This window comes from Patiria miniata, unplaced genomic scaffold (assembly GCF_015706575.1).
Source record: "Patiria miniata isolate m_02_andy unplaced genomic scaffold, ASM1570657v1 HiC_scaffold_2, whole genome shotgun sequence".
Lineage (NCBI taxonomy): Eukaryota > Metazoa > Echinodermata > Asteroidea > Valvatida > Asterinidae > Patiria > Patiria miniata.
In genome coordinates, this window is record NW_024037058.1 from 1748811 (window position 1) to 1770531 (window position 21721).

Here is a 21721-nt window from a genome sequence, read left to right on the forward strand (position 1 = left end):
CATGATTAAGAACTTATTCAGAACATGTGAAATGTTTCAGACTCCATAAAAAGTTTTTTTTTTTGTAATTTTGACACTATGAAAAAAATGCTGAAAATGCTGGTTAATAGTGCCGAGGAAAGCACACCCTTCACAGCAAATGGTTTGGTCCAAACGTACTACATCACGGTGGAACACGCAAGGGGGGGGGGGGCTCGACCGCGCTGGATGAATAACATGCACCAATCCTCTTTTTGGCCATGGTTAATGATGCTGCCAATGACATCCAAAATTGATGGAAGTACCGTATGTTGATGATCTCAGTTTAGTTGAGATTGTTCAAAGAGGTGAATAGTCAAATTTGCAATCTGACATTAACACACTTGTAGACTGATGTTATGTCAATGACATGAAATTAAATCCTTTGAAATGCAAGGTTATGCAGATTTGTTTTCTCCGGAATCCAGTTGATCCCATTCAATTACAAGTTAATGAGGTACAACTGGAAGTGGTTTCATCACTGAAGCTTCTTTGGGTTAACACACAAAATAATCTCAGATGGGACCAGCAAGTTCAACAGATTGTCAGTATGGCTTCACGACGACTTTACACCCTCAGTAAATTAAAGAAAAATCAAGAAGGCATATAGGCTGCTAAGAAGAACTATTTTCCACTTATTGTCATCGCCTACGGCGTCCGTCCGTCCGTATGGCGGGCTGTATGTCCGTCCGGGCAGCTTAGTTTCCGGATGATAACTTGAGTTAGAAATGAGATTTTGGTGTCTAACTTTGGTAGGGGGTTGCCCTTGGGAGTAGGCAAGTTGGAATTGGTTTTGCGGTCAAAGGTCAAGGTCACCGTGGTGAGTTAAAAGTAAATGGTTTCCGGATGATAACTTGAGTTGGAAATGAGATTTTGGTGTCTAACTTAGGTAGGGGGTTGCCCTTGGGATCAAGTAGGCAAGTTAGGATTGGTTTGGGGGTCAAAAGGTCATAGGTCAAGGTCACCGTGGTGAGTTAAAGGTAAATGGTTTCCGGATGATAACTTGAGTGGGAAATGAAATTTTAGTGCTAACTTCAATAGGAGGTTCCCCATTGGTACAGGCATGTTGGGATTGGTTCTGGGGTCAAAGGTCAAGGTCACCATGTTCAGTTAAAGGTCAATGGTTTCTGGATGATTACTTGACTCTGGCTGAGGGGTTTCAATAGCAATGCTGTTATTTTTTCTTTTCTTGTTTCTTCATAAATTTATTGGGTTTTTTCTTTTGAAGGGTTACCAAGTAGTGGTTTTTACTTTTCCTTCTCTCATATTAATACTGTTTCATTTCGGTTTTGTTTATATCTATTTATTTACGTTGTTTTGTTGTTGGTTATCTTTACACCTGTTTTGGTAACTGTTCATTGAGATTGGCATTCATGCAGTGAATGTGGCGAATTCTGCTTGGGAACACAAGAAAATGCTCAAACGCACACAAGACTAATTAACTTAACACAATTTTTAAATTGATTGATGTAAGACATTCTTTGATCACTGAATGCTGTCATTTGGCATCAGCTTAGACAAATTTGATATGTAATGATGAATATCCTCAACTCGGTGTTCAAAGAGGGTGACCAAACTTTGAAGTTGAATGGTAAATAATTCGCTCTTTTCACACTCCGCCATTGGGCATGCAGAGCCTCGATCTGGCAACTTTACACAATAACAATAGCCGGTTCAGTGATCTGAACCCCGACACGGGAATCACTGAACCGGCTATATCTATTGTGTAAAGTTGCCATATCGAGGCTCTGCATGCCCATGGCGGTAGTGTTAAAAGAGCAAATTGGGTTTGGTAAAAGCTGTGGAATTTTTTCTCGGGCGAATTGAATGTTAGAGATAGTGAATTTGATTGAAAAATGTTTTAAGCTTAAACATTTTTCATTCAAATTCACCAACTGTTACATTCAATTTCACCCAAGAAAAATTTCCACAGCTTTTAGCAAGGAAAACCTGTAATAATAATATTGCTAACATCAGGTGTGATTATAGTAATTTTATATTCTTAAATTGCAATCCTTGCAGGAGCGCAATGTTGAAAGTGTTCGCAATGCCAAGGATGAACGTGTCCGTGAAATCCGTAATGCTGTCGAAATGATGATAGCCAGATTGGAATCACAACTTAAAATGAAACTGCTGACTCTCATGGGTGAGTTAACATGTTCACTTGGTATAAAGTTTGACTTTCCACACTCCACTTTGGTTTCAAATTCATTTCCTACTTACATGTTTGACCCATGATTGCATCTTTCCTTAGCCTACTAAATAACCGCTAAAGTACAGATTGCTATAGTATGTGTCATCGCCCTCAATTGTCAGAGCCCAAGTCATTATTGTTCGTTTTTTTTACGCTCAGGACGGTAGGTATAGGATGTGTTTTAAGTGCTCCGAGTAGGGTACACATATTTACTGGTTTTTAATAGCTAACTGTTCCTACTTTCCTAAAGATTTGCAATATATTTGGATTTCGGAAGCACTAGCTGTGTTTTCTGATTACTTTTGATCCCGCTGGCTGTAAGGCAGGAGGGGGATATTGCAATAGGGTATTCCTTCAGTCCGTACGTCTGTGTGTGTTATGTTTTGGTTAGATTAATTGTTGTCAGCACGGTAACTTGAGAAACACTTTACCCAGGAACTTGACTTTTTTTCTTGGGTTGTTCTTGATTGTCTTAAGAAGCCTATTGCTTTTGTGCTTTTGGTGCAGACAGGTTAAAGTTCAAGGTCACTATTGCTAAAATTGTCAGCACGAAAGCTTGAGAAATACTTTACTAAGGAACTTTTTCAAGGATTGCCAGGTGTACAATGCTGCTTGGATGACGTGGTTGTTTATGGCATTAACCGAACACAACCTCCGCACTGCACTGAAACACATCAATTAAACCTTACATCCCATCACTTCTTGGGACACATTGTGCCTCTGAAGGGCTACAACCAGACCCAGCCCACATAGATGCAATCAAGAACGCACCACCACCAAGTGATGCAGCCATGATACGCTCATTTCTCAGGTTGGCGTCTTATTATGCGAGATTCGTCCCTAACTTCTCCTCTGTCATCAAGCCGTTGCACACCATACAGTGCACAATGTAGCTTCAACGCAGTCAAGGAGCTCATCGCTCAAAGCGTTACACCACGGCTATTTGATCCTGACATACCTGTCATCGTGTCAACCAACGCATCAATGGATGGTGTTGAGTGCTGTACTACTACAAGTGAGGGACAAACACGAGTTCCCCATTGCCTTTGCGTTGCAAATCCTCTCTTCTGCAGAGCGTAATTACTGTGTGGGGAAAAAAAGGAACCCTAGCCTGCGTGTTGCTGCAAAATGGTTTCAATACCTGTGGGGTCGGCACTTCGTACTTCGAACTGATCATTAATCTCTCACAATGCTACTTTTGTCAAGGGGATCAGGTCGTCAATCCATGCGAATCGCATGTTGGTCAACATGCCTTACATTACATGTATGTGGTTCAATTACACAGTTGAGTATTGCACTGGAGTACACAACAAGGTAGCCGACACCATGTCGCGAATTCCTCTTCACTCTACGGACTCCTTGGGGGGCGATGAGGAGGAAGTTACGGTATTATTCAGTCCGTCACATTGCTGACAAATGATACAGTCAGTAAGACAGACCTCCAGAAGGCATGCGCGATGCATTCAGATGGCACATTCCAGCAAGTCATGAACTATATGCAGAGATGAAACTTTTCTTACAGTGTGTCCCACAAAATTTGATTTTGTAACGATTTTTTCACAAAATGTCATTTTATTTTAATCATAATTTCAAAGAAAAGTCGATGGAAATGGCACGTTAAAATCATCACGAACGTAATTTTAATCTCTTTCACCAGTCGTTATTGGAGTGTTTCAACGGTAGAAACACAGGGCATAACACTGATCGGAGCCTTCTCCGGCTGAACAAAAGGTTAAACATTGACAGGTAACATGGAAAAATCACTGTGTCGCACGTGCGTGCGAAGATGATATGCAATGGTACCAGTGTACGTACCGCACCGTACCGTCCGCTAGCACATGGCTGGCCAGGAACGGGTAGCCTTGTGAACGATCCAGTGGATAAAATCATTATGTTGTGCGATTTTCGGAGTTTTCAAATTTAGTTGTACAAAACATTTCACTGGCATTTGTTGGAAGAGAAAGACGATAATGCCTGATTTTAACCCAATATGAATGCAAGTGGAGTAGTGGAGTTGTGTGGTTGAAATTGAATCATGGACATGATTGAAGCACCATGAACGCGCAGTGCCCTTGTCTTTCAGACTTTTCCCTCGACTTTTTCAAGTGAGAAGTGAATTTCTTTATTGATGACTCCATTACTCTCACCATAATTCATGCGTTTTATGCAATGAAAACAGTGACCTTTTTTTTTCATCGTAAAATTTTGTTTGAATCGAAAATAAAGCAGGAGTTGGTGTCCGGAAAATTGGGCATGAAGTGTATTGTACATGCATACATGTGTGTAACTGCAGCGCGGCCCAGATTTCGGACACGTATTTTTGTTCGGCCTATTTTCCGATTTTTTTGCCATATGCCAGTTTCATCTCTGTATATGGTCAGTGGCTGGCTTCACAAAAATTGTGTTGGTTCCTCTCTACGCTCATTCTACATGATTCGCAATGAAGTTTGTATTGTAGATAATTGCCTCGTGCATGGAGGCAGATTTGTCATTCCTGCCACTTTGCGACAATGCCTAGTCACTTTGGGTCATGAGGCTCACCAGGGCATCATCCGCTGCAAGCAACGTCTTCCAGACTGCTGCTGGTGGCCCACCATGGATAAATTGGTGTAGGACTGTAGGACACCATACGCAACTGCATTTCATGCCAGTCAAGCGACAAGACCACACGTATGAGAAATACCCCTATGCAGCCAGTTCCACTTACACAGGGGCCAGGGCAAAAACTGGCCATCAATATTAGAAAAAATATATCATACTTTTCAAACATCCTCTCTTAAACACCTTATTTGTATCTAAAGAGTCTAAAGACGCATTTCGATATACTATTTTCAAACTTGTTCCATTATGTTGAATGTTTGAAGGACGTCTGACAAAATGTCCTTCTGAACGTTTTTCATTTAATGCATGATGTGAATCAGTTTTGCTTTATGAGGGATTGGGGGTAGCAGGCATTTCCAGTGGTTTAAAGGGAATGTACAACATTTGCTTTTGCTGTAATTTTCAGAAATAAGTGGATGTGGAAGAATAGTATGTTAAAGCAAATATTGTTACACCGACTTGTTTCAAGTTTTGGGTTCGTAGATGCTGGAAAACCAAGAAAACCAACAATGACCAATCATGTTCTTGTAGTCTGGTTCCCTGACCCCACTTAAGATGAAGCAATTTATAGACATTGTGGAACTATCAAGGACAAAGAATCAGTCTAGCAGGCTTGTACCCCTTCACAGGTGTATAATCCATTGCAAAGAAAATGCGGAATAACTAAATATATAAGAAATTAGGAGAAGATTTTGAAGAAAAAAAACAACAGTTTTCTCCAACACTGGTCAGCCAATTGGAAATTGAAACAAAAATACCACTTTACTTAAAAATGTCAGCACACCAGGAGCCATGATTGTACGGGATGCTTTAGACTGTCATTCCCTAACAGTCCAGTAAAGAATTTTGTGGTAATTTGATCAATTTTTTCATGTTTGCAAATGTTGTATCTTCCCTTTAAACCCTAGTTGCATTTAAATAGCACTCTAATGGTAAACCACTTAATTTGTAAGTGGTATGGTCGGTATGGAATAACCGCTCTATAACAACGGATGGTACTCATACACATGGCACAAATTTCATCTCACATGCACGAGGTCGAGTATGATACCTTGTCCATAACACACCCATAGTGCTAGTCATGTACATGACATGTGGCATGCTCAGGATGCCCAGCTATCCTGTGCTGGTTGCTTATTTGCTATGACGATGTATAGCTAGTGTGCACGAACACCCAGAGGTTTGTGTTTTTTTGTAATTTTAAGAAACGTGTTAATGTCAGCAAGTCAAATATATTCGAGTCAAGTCAAGTCACAAGTCATATTTTTTCAAGTCAAGTCAAGTCTGAAGTCATTTTTTCCTTAGTCAAGTCAAGTCTTAAGTCAACAAAATAGCGACTCGAGTCCAACTTGAGTCCGAGTCAGCGACTCGAGTCAACAACACTGCCACCACTGGGGAAGCAAAACCTGACAGCCGACCAGCAATGGACACAGGACAACAGGTACACTGATCTACTCACGACAGAAAACCACCAGTCTGGATGAAAGACTATCAAACACATACATTATGGACACTAGGGTTTTCTTCATCATTGCAACATTTGCAGTCTGCACTTGACATTACTTACTTCATACTTCTCAGAATTTCTAAAATTCTCCCCGGTTTACTAAAAATTTGACTTGCAATTTCAAGGCTCACATGGTTTTAGTAAAGTTAAGGGAATTATGGTAAAACAAGGAATAAAAAGAGGTTAATTTTAAAGCCAGGTGCATTTTGGTTTGTAAAAAGGTGAAGGTACGAGGAAAAAAATCTTTTCAGGTTAGGATTGGCTAACATGTTTCTGCAGAGCACTTTTCTTACATATTTGTTTAGAGAGGGGAGATGTTGTGTCTTTATATTGGGCCCTCTACTGGCGGGATTGAGCAGAGTGTTCTGATACATGTAGTCTTGGGTGTGACATTCCATTCTTTCTACGACATAACAGTTGACTCATCCCAAATGATCCGGAAGGGATTCTAGTCTGACATTCTACCTTAAAGCAATAGCTGGTAAGAAATAGTAGCAGCAACAAAATTTGTCAAGGCAGCATGTGATCTCTTTCCAAACAGGATACCAAGGAATGTTTAACAGTTCGGGTTATCCCAAACACTGTAAAGGCAAGAAGGCAGCAGACATGGGGAAGCAATTACAGCAAGCTCCCTTTGCTGATCCTGTCCATAATAAATTGAAAGAAACATTACATAAGGTTGAGGCAGCATCCAGCATGTGCCCGCAAACAACCTCATCCATGCTTTTTTTTTGCAGAGTACTTGGTTACTGCATGTGATTCCAGTTCCAATGTTTCCCTTGCAATGGCTGTGAATGCCTTTCAGTGTCTAGAGGATGGGTTACACATCATCCTAATCAGTCTCCTTGGGTCTCTACAATTGTGGCAGTCTCTAGAAGTTCCAATGTATTTGAAATGATCTTCTTTTCTTCAAAAGGGGTAAGAAGATGCATGGAGGCCCTTCCTTTATGGTACAATGATTTGTTTGCTGATAAGTTCCAGACGTCTAGAGGATGGGCTGCGCATCATCCTAAACAGATGATGGAAGCCGAAGCCAAACGTCTAGAGGCAACGGACCGCATTATATAGGCCCCTTGGAGGAAGTCACAACCAACATCTAGGGTTTTGACTGTTTTAAATGTCAAAAGTCCAAAGGGTTTAGGAAATGCTTGCCTTCTTTACAAATACCAAAGTCTACCCAATCAACCACTGTGGCTAGTTCAGCATCAACAACTACAACAACAAGAAGTTTATCTCCTACCAGAAATTTTCCAGAGTGAGCCGGGGATGTAGCAGCTGACTGACTTAAGGAGACTTTGGCCCTTTTTTGCACTGATCGGTGGGTGCTCCAAACAGTCACACAGGGACACTGCCTAGAGTTTATGAGCACCTCCCCCCCCCCCCCCCATTAGCAATGGGTTTACTTCCCACCCCTGTTACCATAATTTTGGGAATATAGGCCGCGCGGAGTATAAGCCGTAGCATAGAAAATCTGCAAATGAAAAATTGGACGTCGGCGTACTGGTTGCACCGGCGTATAAGCCGCACCGACCAAAGCGGTTTCATTTTTGTAAGGCCTCCAAATTCTTAAGTCAAAAAGCTCTGGACCAGTTCCATTTGCACTATGAAAGCTATAAAAAGGGCCACAAAAATATCAAAACATTTATGGTCGAAGCTCGTTAAAAAAAATATGGAAATTGACAATGAGAAATAAATACCGGGAATTGCTGCCGGCTGTGATGGCCCGGCCGGTCCCCGGGCTTAAAGGTTAGCGCATGGCCTGGCAGCCTGTGCCAGCGAATTACAACATTTTCCCGCAGCACTTGAGAGAGTACCGTATGTAACCCACCATGTGTCATCTGACTGGAGCACTACAAATCTTGCTATGTGGCAAAAGATGCAGATTGGTTTTGTCCTAAAGATAAATAGGGGTTTTTTTTACAACAAAACTTTTTAAAATTGTTGTGATTACTGACGAGTACTCACGTTGAAAAAGAACTTTTCGATCATACTTTCTTCGAAAACAGTCAACATATGGAGCAGCATACTTTTGTAAATTTCGGGATGGACAGACTGACCAACCACAAAGTGACCTGTAGAAGCTCCTGCCAGGGCTTCAAAATCTGGTTTCTATAGGTGTCTTATTCTAAACCTTGAACCATTTAACAGGTGTATTCACCCACAGTGGTTCTGGGGACACTTCGCACTGTCCTAAATTCCCTCCCAACACTATCTTGGGCTGCCTCAATAGATCTCCAAGATGCTTATCTTCACGTACCCATTTGCAGGGAGCACAGCAAATACATTCCTTTTTAGTACAAAAAATGCAACTTTCGAGTATGTCATTCTTCCATTCTGTCTGTTTGACCAACGGTCTGCACCAGAGTAACAAAGACCCTGACAACAGTGCCTTGAAGGGCGGGCGTAATGATATTCCTCGTCCTACATGTAGATGTTTTTGTTAATCGTAGGCAAATCAGAAGAGGAAGTTTGCCAGTCCTTGCAAGTTACATGTACCATCGACTTGACAACAAGGTTAGGTTTTCTGATAAACCTAGAAAAGTCTCATCTGGTCCCAACCAGATAACAGAGATAGTTTTCCCTTTATTCAACAAACTGATATACAACGGCCAGGAGTGCATAATTTCACGAACACATCAAGCTCGCCGTTAGTAGTCCTAGTAGTTGATGTGTTGCAAGTTTTGAAACACTGAATGCCATACTACTATTTGAGGTAGTTACTGTCCCTGCTCCAAGTAAATTGAGAACAAAATTCACTGTTTTAGTAATACGAAACTAACTTTAGTTGGAGATAATCCAAAAATGAAAAAGGTAAGCTGCAACTCAATTTCTTCCAGTGTCCCCTTGAAAAAAATGTGTGCACCCCCAGGTGCCCCTTCCCCTAGATGCCCCTTCCCCCAGATGTTTCACCTCAATTACACCTTGGTATTCCTGTTAGAAATCTGTACATATTGATAATTTGATTTATAGTAATCTTCAGTGGTCAAAACTGCTGGATGAAAGAGACCAAGGTACTCGGTTCTGACCAACATACATGCATTCAAATGCCCTGGATGGAGAAGTTCATCCCTGTATGGGATTGAATGAAAAATTATGTATCAGTCTATGGTCCTGTAGATACAGTTAAGGTCAGATTGCTGTCATACACCTATCATCAAAAGTCAATACATGTTTGACACATTCAAATTCAGAATGCTGCTTCATATTTTTGTGAACAGGTCAGAAAAATTCACTCACTCACGAGACAGAGCTGTTGGAGTCTCTCCTGCAGGAAGTAGAACACCAATTACGATCATGCACGAAGAGTGAATTAATTGCCAAGAGTGCTGAGCTCTTACAGATGTTTACCCAAGTTCATCGCAAGCCAATGGCATCTTTTGTAACAGCACCCGTCCCTGCTGATTTCATGAGGTAAGACTTGTATCATGGTGTTTTGGGTAAATGATGGAATGAATTATCAGAAGCAATTAGATACCCAAGCCAAATCTGTATCAAAATCCATTTTCCACTGTGAAAGGCTTTTGAAGCAAGAATATCTGACCATTTTTTTCCCCGATGAGCTTGTCATAATGTGTTCTCATGTCACATACATGCACATTTGGTTTATTAAAAAGCATATCCATTTACAGGGTGGTTGCAAAGGCCTAAGTGTCGCCGTTGTGAAACAAAGGTAATCCAATTACGTACTTGGACGTTATAACAGAGCAGTGAAATTCATGCTCCCCCCAAAAACGTGGCTTTTTGAACGTTGTGTTACTCAGAAAATATGTTCAGTATGATTGGAATGTTAAATTATAACGGAAAAAGAAATTCTTAACTTCATGTCAGAGAAAAAATTGCCGTCATCAATGCCGAAACATCAATATTGGTTACTGGTAAAGCGACCTTCAAGTCTGGAAGAAATCATTCGAAAACATCCTCAAATCTATTTATGTATCTCAATTTCTGGAAATACCCTCAAGTTGTATTTCATGACAAAATCAACTCGTGTGCATGGTTTTCAGGTTGGCCAATTTTGGGGCAACCATGACAAAAAGCATATTAGCATATTCATTAGCGTGACTCGGCGTGACTTCATGTGGGTATCGGTATCGACCAATGGAAACCAGCAAAAAAGGGTGATATTTGATAATTAACTGAAGGAGGCTATTCTGCAATTTTTATTGCACACCATAATGGATAGGAACCTTATAAATATTCAGGGCTTGAAAAGATTGACAGATATTGCAAACACCAGGGTTACAACTTTTAAAATGCATTTTTTTCCCAGTATCAACAAAAAGTACTGAACATATCAAACTTATTTTTTTTTAGCACATGGTCGGATCATGATAAGGAAAACAAACCCTGAAAGTTGCATGAAGATATGGTCTTCCAAACAGGAGAAACTGATTTTCAAAGATTTCGCCCGCAAACGTGAATGTGTTTGTGTGCATATTGTTTCACTCAAAATAAAGTATTATGTAACCTTTAGAAATCGGCCTTCGCAACCACATGGCAATTTATCATAATTAAAAACATGGGCATTAAACATTTCTTTAGAGACCCTTGGGCATTGCAGTGGCTGTGTTCAGTCAATGTCAGATGGAAAAAGCAGCAGTGAGAAGCTGCAGTGTATGTATGAGCATTGAGGGGTGATTGATAAGTTTGTGGCCCAAGGTAGAAGGAGATTAGCTCTGCAGTGTGGACTGATATTGTGTGCAGTTCAAATGGTTGAATGATTACACAGAACGTTTGAAGTTATTATGTGTTCTTGTTTATCTGTTACAGATATTTAAACCTTGACTGTCACTGGTTCCTGAGATCCTGAATCAAAAAATGTGGCTGGGGAAGCCGCATTTTTCCAGCAATGTGGATTCAAACTGATCAAACACCCGCCCTATTCTCCTGAGTTGGAACCCTCTGACTACCACCTCTTCCCGAAGATGAAGTGCACCTCCTTGTCAGCTTCCCCCACTGCATTTTTTTATTCAGGATCTCAGGAACTGGTTATTGTCAAGGTTAATTATCTGTAACAGATTAACAAGAAAAGATAATAACTTCAAATTTCCCGTGTAATCATTCAACAAGTTGAACTGCATACAATATCAGTCAAATCTGTACAAAGCTTGTCTCCTACTATCTAAGGCCACAAACTTGTCACTTCTAAGTTGTAAGATAGTATTCAAAAATTAAGCTTATAATGAAATATATTACAAGATGAAATATTGTTTTGTTTGTTAAGAAATATTTGGTATATTATTAATATATTGTTAAGGGCAGTTGTACTGAATACAGAAAGTTAACAGTCTACTTCACTCTACTTACCTCTAGAGCAATACTACTTTTGCATATTCCCTAGACTGGCAGGTATTTTCCGCAAAGAGTTTTATACAATAGCGCCCTCTGGTGTCCTACCCATAATGCCCCGTGGCATGCTTGCCTCGTGAGCGTCCTCTTTTCTCTTAGCGGCGGGTCGGGTAGGACGTGTGTAAAATAGCTCTTGTTTTCCTTGTCATTTTGCTACCCTTTTTTCGCCTAAGAGAAGTTTTATTTATTAAAAGAGTTAAATAACAACACTTTGTAGAGTTTCTCGTCGTCTTTTTGATTTAGTTGTTGTATTTATTCAGTTATTATGTAGCGTTTGGGGAGAACCGATCTGTCACAAACCGGGGAGAATTGCTCTCCCACGGGACGGACCAAGTTCTCGGGGGGACTCTGCCGTTAGCACTGCATCGTTACCGCAGCAGCAGTCCCTTGTCCAGCACCCTCAGCCACTGCCGACTGGGGGAGTTGGCAGTTCCACTGACCAGTTAAAGGGACCTCGGTCTCTTTCTCCTGTCAATTCAAGTGGAACACCCAAACAGAAAGCACACTCCGGCAAGGTTTCTATAAAACATACTTCCTGTGCCGAAGCAATGCCTAAAAAGGGCAGACAGGGCAGGCGTCACGGCTCGGGTATGAGCGCCACTATAGCCCCTGGCCCTTCCCCGAACACGTGGCAGCCCGAAGGGACTAGCAGCCACGCTTCAGTGGGCTCCAGTCACCCGTACCCATGCCCTTCCAAAACAGTGCCACGTTCCACTGGTTGCCGGGACGGGCTTTTGCATGGGCTATCGGACCGACTAGCGCTCGCTCAGCCAACGAGGCCTGAGACGCTGTCGGCCGGGTATGCTATGAGCTACGCTATAACCTGGCACTTCCCCGAGCACGGGGCAGCCCGAGGGAAATAGCCGCCATGCTTCAGTGGGCTCTAGTCACCCGTGCCGTCCAGACACAAGTACCACTGGTTGCCGGGACGGGCTATTGCACGGGATTTTTGGCGAGCTGCGAAGCAGATGCGAGCCTATGTAATACCAATTTCCGTCCGTCTGTCCGGGCGCCCGTCCGCCCGTTCTGACCATACCCCCCTTGTGGGGTGATGTTCCTTTCAGGACACATCACCCCACTATTTTCACAATAGAAAAACATCACCCCAGAAGAGAATCTTTAGAAAAAGGGATAATGGGAACACAATGCTATCACCCCACAATTCCGTCTGGCTGGAACGTCCGTCCATCCGGCCATCCGCGTTCAGATAAAAATGTTGAAGTTTTTGGTTGTAGTTAACTTGGGGAAAAAATATTAAATGCAGTTGTCATGTATCATCTTTATAACTTCAGTTAGGTTCATATCATTGCAGTAAATTTTATGATTTTATTGAGGAACTTTAATTCAAGGAAATGTTAAAGTTTTTAATTGTTACATGTACATGTATACTGGTATAACATGTACATGTGTGTATACCGGTATAACATGTACACTATGCATTTTGGGGATGTGCATGAGCTTCTGGTTTGATCTTTTAGTTGATGGGGTTGGAGTAGGGATGGGGTAGGGGAGGGTGGGGTGGGGTGGGTTGGGGGATAGGGTTGGAGTTAGGATTTGTGTGAGTAGGATGAGTAGGGGAGCTAGGATGGGTGGGGTGGGTTGGGGTGGGGAGAGGGGTTGGAATACTGGGTTTGGGTGGGGTGGGGATTTGTAGGGGTGGGGTGGGAACAGGTAGGGAGAGACAGGTAGGGGGAGACAGGTAGGGAGAGGATGGGCATGGATGTAGGGGTTGGGTTAGGAGGGGGTTGGGCAGGGGCAGGATATACCGGTAGGATCGGAGTAGGGGTTGGGTTGGGTTGGGGATGGGTAGGGATGGGTAGGGATGGGTTGTTGTAGGGGTTGGATAAGGGGAGGGGCAGTATATAGGGATCAGAGTACGGGTTACATGGGGTCAGATGGGGATGTATGGGTGGGGGAATGGGGTGAGCGGGATATTGGAATTCCAGTAAGGGTTAGGATGGGGATGTGTAGGGTGGGTAAGGACAGCTAAGGGAAGATAGGGTAGGTGGGTGTAGGGGGTTGGGGTAGGGGAGGGTACGGGTCAGGGGAGGGGGAAGGAGATAGGGATTGGAGTTTGGGTGGGGTTGGGATGTGTAGGTGATAGGTTGGGGATGGTTAGGGGAGGATGGAATGGGTGTGGGTAGGGGGTTGCGTGGGGGAGGGGGAGGGTTGGGGATGGGGTAAGGTTTTGGGATGGGGTAAGGTTTGGGGGAGGTGGTGATGGTGCTGTGTCTACATGTACATGTATACCCATTCTTGTGGCGACTACACAAGAGTTTTCCCATGGTAATACAAGTATGGGGAGCAGAAGACACTGTTGGGGCTGCAAAAATCCACAACTGGGTCCTAATGGACCGATCCAGTAAGCCCCTCCCACTGCGCACGTGGGCAAATTAACACGCGCTCCTCATAATGCCACACTGCATTTTCCTGCCGCGCGCATCATACGCGCGTGCACGCATGTCGGACTTTTGTGCACGCATGTCGGACATAAATCACGGCTGTGATTGGTCAGAATATCATGGGGCGGTGCTTACTGGATCGGTCCATTACCCTAACAATGGAAAACTCCCTCATAATACAGTGACGGCTAACCTACATGTATATACACATGTATTTATTAGGTAATCTGTTGACTTTTTATGTTGACATTTAAAAAGTGACCCCTACACCTAGGCACATCAACAAGAATCCTGATCCCCTTCCATCATGCCCATCCCCAACCCTACCTTCAGCCTCCCTTCCTGCCTTGGACAGCGAGCCATGGCGGCTTCGCCGTTTTAGTTTCCGTTGTTCGGGGGTCCTAGTGCCCCAGATGTCTTCCGGCATTTCCTCTGACACACCCCGGGGCCGTTCTTCAAAGAAGTAGAAGAAAGCTGATCACTGATACCACGCCGTTCTTCTTAAGACTCTGGCAGCTCTTCTGACCAGTCCCACCGGGGCAAATGCTCCGGTGGTGATGACTCAATCTCGAGGACTGATTCGCTACAGATCGCCAGGCGGGCCCTATTGGTGCTTGCCCCCCCCCCCCCCCCCAAGCGAGCCACGCCTCGCAACCCTCGGCTGTTGGTTTCGCTTTACAGTCTTCAGTCGCCGGTCATGACTGGGTGACCCGTGAACAAAGGGACATGCCGCACTCATAGTCGTGCTCAGAATCACTACCTGCAGTGAATGCTTCACAGCCGTCATTCATTGGTCGCTGTTAGGTGGCCCAAGCGCAACAAGATACACATGTACATGTACAGGTACATGTTCATTTGTGCATGTAAATGTATACCACGCATGGTTGCGTGCACCGGAGGCCCGGCCTAAGGCGAGCGCTTCACATTCGCCAGCCATGGGCCACGGTTGGGTGGACCGACAACGGGACGTACCGCACGCAGTTAGCCGTGCGCCTGAATCCCCGCCTTTGTTGAATCTTCACCCATCGATGTCTATTGACTCCGAGCATGGAGGAATGCTCTGAGGGAGTTGTCCAGCCACCGCCGCGTGGTTCTGTACAACTCGCCCCTCCAGACGGCTCTCGTTCACCGGAGTCAACTCGATCTTCGCAATCGGCTGATTCAGCCGATGATGTCGAAGAACCAGACTAATTACGGCGGCTATCCATCGCAAAATCCGAAGTCCGTTTTGTGTAGAGAGACATGATACGGTTATAATACCCTCCGTCGATGAGCCCCTCCGCCTGATCATAAATTTAAATCGGGATGAGGACTTGGTTGTTTGGGCCCACTCATTGCAAGCCTTGCAATTGTTCTGGGCTACATTGCCGAGTTCATTGTCGGCTCTATGCGCCTATTGCCTGGCGGGCACCGTTGATGAAACGGCCCATTTGAATTGCGAGCCATGCTCTGTAGCCCTCTACAGTAGTCACGATTGGGTGGCTCGAGGACAAAGGGACACGATGCACATGTGCTCACCCGTGCGTCGGTGTTTCTGCCTGCACTGAAATCACTGCAGTTTTCATGTACATGCACATATACATGTACATCGTTCAGTGTGCATGTGCATGTACAGTCGAACCCTGATAAGAAAAGCACTGTTAATACAACATCATGCTTATATCAAGGAAAATGTTAAGTCCCAAGTCTTTGATTTTCTTTGTTTTCTTTTGTAAAAAGTACTTTTTATAACAAGGTAATTTGTAAAGTCCAAAGGATCTTGTTATCAAGTAGTTAAACTGTAATTTTAACTATCTCTGAGGGAGTTGTTTGACCACTGACTGTGGCCGTGTGCAACTTTTTCCTCCAAATGAAATAGACGGTTCTCGTTTAAGGAGTCAATTCGGCCCTTGCATAAGGATGGTTCATCGGATGACAGCTGACCCTCACAATGAACTCCAGCCTAAACATAACCTCTATGACTGCTTGTTGTGATGCTTCTGTAGATCAGGCATGTGTGGACCACATTCACAAGATTGTGCCTGAATCCAAGATGCCTGTTGCTCTACAAGCAAGAATGTGATAATAACCGTTTTCTGATAATAACCGAATTTCGGTAATTTTGTTGTCACACCTTCCCTCTCCAATGCAGCTAACGACAAGCTGCCAGCAGTAGAGGTGCCACATCATTCAAGCGCCCCTTTGTAGATTATTACTCGGCAACCTTGAATACACCTTGCAGTATGAAGTACGTTAGGATTAATCACTGTGAAGTGCACAGTCTACACTCAGTACTCTATTAGTTTACACGAGTGCAGACCCCAACGACCTCGACCCACCGGGGTAACATGCTTGATGAGCTGTTTCTCCCGTCGAAGGTCGCCCGCCAAAGATTTGAGTCCCACTTTGTAACGGACAAATATTTTTGCGGGGATATTGATGTTTACTTCCATATTGGTAAATGACGGCTGCTCAGATGGTCGATCTCAGAATGCCATCAAACCCACGTTCAGGCCAGCGCAGGTGACGAACAAACTGTTAATTGTTTTCTCGGCTGCTTACCTCTTGAAATTTTGCCATGGTGATGTTGTGTGGCCGCGCTATCAATATATTCTGCGTGCCACGCCACATAGGCTAAGGCCGTCACTGGTAACAACAACTTTGATTTGGCTTCAGTTGTTTTGGTGAATACCATAAGTGACTTACCTGACTCGTGACGACCTCCACTGGTCTATTTCGTGTGAGCTCGTCTTAGAGACTTTGAGACTGACATCAATTCCATCGGGCCAACACAGTGTTTCACCCCTCGCGGTTTTTCCTTGAGGAGATGTTTATGAGATTTAGTCCACTTTCATACATGTCATCATGGGGGACCAGCCCTGACCTGAAGGGTACACAACAGCAACTTCCTATTAGGCCAGAGCATTGGGAATTTCGCGGTTTCAAACAAAGATTCCCGTTACAAATTCATGGTGGTCCCATTTAGCCTTTTCGCCTCACTCCTGGCATCTGCTCAGATAGTAAAGGCAATTGGGCTGCGCTGCGGAGATGGAGAGTGGTGACGTTCACCTATTTTCCTTGTGTCGGCACAGTCATCACTGCATCCAGTGCAAGTCATGCCCTGACTTGTGCAGCGCCTCCAGTGATGGTTCAACGCTGCCAACCTCACAGGGGTGTGCCTCACAGATCACAGCCTTCACTAATTGTCATGGCAGTTTCGTGCTTTTGGCTATCCCCCTCCCAGACAAGGAGTACGTCGCTTCTAACGTCCTCCTTAGGGGTGGTGGATCCTCTTGACAGTGGTAGCTGCTAAACAACTAACCATGTCAATCTGATTGTTTCACAGATTAGTCACATTTTTTTAGTCTGCTGCGCGAGGGTTCCTGACCCCTGCACGTGGCAGACGAACACATTGGTGATGGAGACGGCTGCTTGTTTACACCTTCCCGCCGTTTCCTCCTATCCCTCAGGTACTAAAGCAACTGGAGCAAAAAGATGACAAGGTCCTCCTCTTTACTCCCATGTTGGTCCCATTGATTGGTTTCCCAGGGCCATAACCATTCCCTTGGTTCACCAGTCAGGGGTTCTTCCGAGGATAGAAATATTCTGCTCCAGCGCAGTTTCGGTTTCCTTCACACGGCTCCGCAGGAATTTCCCCTGATGTGCTGGGTGCTGTCATGCTATCCTGTTCACATCAGACCTTTCTCACACAAGCTACAGCTTTTACCACCTTCACTTGAGGGACTTCTAACATGACAGTATATTGCTTTATGTTAGACAGTCGTACTCTCATGTCAGTTAATTAAGGGAACCTCTTTAACACCTTTCCTAAAAACGTTATCGAGATCTTTAAACATGACTTGTAGTTCCTTGAACCAGTGGACTATTTCACATCTGTTTTAATTGTCCCTAAGGTTATGTTTTGTTAGCAGTTGTTACTTCTAGATGTACATGTAGAAAAGAACTGCTGTAGTATTGCTCTACAGGTAAGCAGAGTGAAGTAGACTCCCACCCACAGAAGTGTGGTTAGGGTCTACGAGCGAATACTTACCTGTAGAGCACACCTCCCTCCTACCCCACTCTTCTCGATGCCATGAGTACATTTTGTATTCCGACTTAACGCTCAAGAAAAGAGGACGCTCACATGGTACGCATGCCACGGGGCATTATGGGTAGGACACCAGAGGGCGCTATTGTATAAAACTCTTAGCGGAAAATACCTGCCGGTCTAGGGAATGTGCAAAAGTAGTATTGCTCTACAGGGAAGTATTCGCTGGTAGACCCCAACCACACTTCTGTGGGGGGGGGGGGGGGAGTTCAAAGGTAATGGAAGGGTGAAAGATAAGCCTTCTTTAAGTAAACTTTTTCAAACTTTCGAGGTCTGTTGTGTCGATGTGTGTGTGGCAATGGACAGGGAAATCATGACAGTGAGAAAGTGTTTGTTTTTGTCTTGCAGTGAATTGGTACCAACATATGATAGCAGCAGATTTGTCCTTAATGGTTTCACGTGAGTATTTTGACATGCTTAGTAGTACTGTGTATATATATATATATATAAAAAACAAGAGAACGGAACAATATTCACGTGTTAAAAACACATCCAAATGTTATCATGATTTGATTTTAAAATCCCGAAGTATCTTAACCTTTTGCATTGAAAGTAATTTTGTAAGCAACACATGAGCACATACTACAGAGTAAATTAAATAAAAGATACCTTTTTGGGACTTTGATCACAAGAACTCATATCAGGAGCTTGCGACACCATCACGGTGTCTTTGTCAACTGGTGTTGTTGAGGCCCTCACGTGACCCGTCACGTGACCAAGCTTGGTCGCGCAACAGGAGGCGGTCGTACACGTGGGCCAGCTTGTACCCTCCATCTCTGTTCATATGGGGGTGGTGTCTGCGGATTTCCACGGCCTCGCGGATTTTGCGTTTCCAGAGGTCGTCCTCCCTGGCGATGATCTTGACATTGTTCACGGAGATGTTATGTCCTGGGGTGGATATATGTTCACCAACTGCTGTCAGGGGGGCTGACCTACTGGTGTGTTCTCTGTATCGGGTCTGCAGAGTGTGAGCTGTTTCCCCGATATATGTGTCTTCACAACCATCACACGACATCTGGTATACGAGGCCACATTTCTTGATGTCTGGGGTCTTATCTTTCAGGCTGATCAACTGGGAGCGAAGAGTGTTCAAGGGTTTGTGTGCTACCGTGACACCGTGTTCACGAAACACACACTCCAGCTGTTCAGATAAACCTCGGATATATGGAAGAATGGCCATAGGCTGTTGCTTCGTATTGGTGGTCGCCTTGGAGGCAGCTCCAGTTGTTTGTTTCTTTTTAGGGATCTTGAATGCCCATGGTTGGTACCCGTTGGCAGTGAGAGCGTTTTTGACGTGGTGAAGTTCAGTCTCGCGGTCCTCCTCTTCTGTGATGACTTGGTCGATCCGGTGGCAAAGAGTGCGAACCACGGACCTCTTGTGTGCCAGGTGGTGATTGGACCCAAAGTTCACATATTGATCGGTGTGAGTCGGCTTCCTGTAGATGGTTACTTTGGTGGATCCATCACTTTTGATGTGAACGCAGGTGTCTAGGAATGGAAGTTTGGAATCTGTCTCTGGTTCCATAGTAAACCTGATATAATATTATATATAATTTAATTGATATAATAATGGGACAGGAAACGAACTTCCATGCTCGATACTACAGAGTAGTTTGATCTGTGCAATAAACATACATGTACTATGTGCTTTTGCGACATTGCTTTGGACTTTCTAATTGCTATTTGAATTGCACTTTTACTTTGCCTTCCTCATCCATGCAGTGCACTGTACTGCTTTGATGAGCTTATCATTTCATTGCCATCAAGCCTTGTCACACAAGGCAATGCTCACGCAATTGGTCCAGCCATTATCTAAGAAAAGAAACAAAGGACAAAATATGCTGTTATTTGAGCAGTTTCTATGAACTGTTTTGAAAATGCATTCTACTGGCTGTACTTACCATGGAGTGTTTTACTACATATGCATTATTTCCCTTAGGATGCTATCCAGTCCATTCACTAAGATTGATTTTCGCACAGTCCCTTACATCCCACCTGCCATAACCTTCCTCTTTGCTCTTAGCATGCGCTACATGAACATGTGTTTTTCAGAGCTCCATTCTTTGCGTTAATTCCGAAGTCTTTCCTCAACCATCTGTGTATTGCATTCTGAGGACTAACCGGTTGGGCAGTCCTTCTGTCTACCGCCCCTGCGGCGCAACAGAGACAGGTGGTTCCTCTCCTGGTGCCATGTAGTACTGATTACCTACTTGTACCTTTTTTAGGTGAATGCTGCTTTCCCTGGTTCCGTTGTGGTGGGTGTTCATTTATGGGACTCATCCTTCCTTGTAGCCTACCTACCAGCTTGTACACTTTCATGTCGTATGCTCAAACCCACCTGCCTAAAACAGTGCTTCTCTCATGTATACGTTCACTTGTGCTTGTACGCTAGAGAAAAGAGGAAGTGTCATGGCTCTGGGTATCGTGGAAAATAAATCTTGGTGACTGGCTAGCGCTCTCAGGGGAATAAAGCCAAACAAAAAATACCTTTGGTTCGGGTCACATGGTTAAAAAAAATGTGCCTGTTGGCCGGCATGACATTTTTTTTTCTTTTTCTGGAGCCAATACATGTGAGGAAGAATGCATGTTTGGGAATCCATGTGTTTTTGAATGATTTTTTGAGCCATTTTTTCTCTTAAGAAGCTCAACCACAAAGCAAGGAACATAGTTCAACCACTGTCATGTTAATGTTCTTTACACTTCTCAGTGGTTAGTCAGGTTGGCCTCTTGCAGAGATATCAATTGAAAACTCATCATCAACTTCCCCATGGTTTTTCACAAAGAATTTTCTGAATGTCATTTTGAGATTTCACTGGAAGAAATTCCCTTATTGTTTTTGGAAAATGTTCACATTCTCTGATGTCTAGAGCAAATTGCAGTCTTGTTTGCACATGCATGAGAGCTGAACAAAAGCCACAAAAGACGTGCGGCCGATGTGAAGTCTACAATGCACGTGGCCATTGGTGGAATGATATGGCATAACGAATTGTCCTATTGGCTAATGCAATGTCAACAAATACTTGCTTTCAGCAACCTAGTGTTGGTTTACAAAGACATCATTAGGACACTTTGCTGCCATGAATTCTCCCACAATTTCAAACAAAAGGTTTCATGATGCATGGCATCCCTAGGCTTGAAAGTCTGTGCGGCCGTGTAACTCGCAGTCAACCAATAGAATTGCTTGTTGGGCACAGACATTGCCGTGGGGATTTTCCCTGGCATGCAATATCATGCTGCTTGCACACACTTGTGTATGTACCGAGGAACAAGAGACACACAGACCAGACTTTTTTGACTGCGTTGCAATGATGATTACTTGACGAAAGACCTAAGTGGTCTCGGTACAACGTACATGTACGTATTTTTAAAGTACATGCAAACTGATGTTGGACCACAATGTTTTCTTTCGGATAATACCAGAAAGAATAAAGTTACTTGCCGATAAATGCCTATAATTTTTTACCAATTTTGATCACAAGTCGGTATCATAATACTTTTTTTTTCTTCAAAATAACCAAGTAAATTTAGTGGGGTTGTATTTTATCGCTTTTAAAAATAGAGTA

General features: G+C 43.6%; 1 protein-coding gene across 5 annotated transcripts in view; it reads left to right on the top strand.

Moving 5' to 3' along the window:
• LOC119726984 (E3 ubiquitin-protein ligase TRIM37-like) overlaps positions 1-21721 on the top strand; it is a 122902-nt gene that overhangs the window by 29510 nt on the left and 71671 nt on the right. For all 5 annotated transcript variants that reach the window (XR_005270877.1, XM_038198843.1, XM_038198841.1 and 2 more), the window contains exons 7-9: positions 2041-2164; positions 9539-9731; positions 18507-18557. Coding sequence is in view for 4 of the 5 variants with exons in the window: in XM_038198843.1 (XP_038054771.1) it covers positions 2041-2164; positions 9539-9731; positions 18507-18557 (368 nt within the window). In the remaining variant the exon portion in view is untranslated. The remainder of the gene's footprint in view (positions 1-2040; positions 2165-9538; positions 9732-18506; positions 18558-21721) is intronic.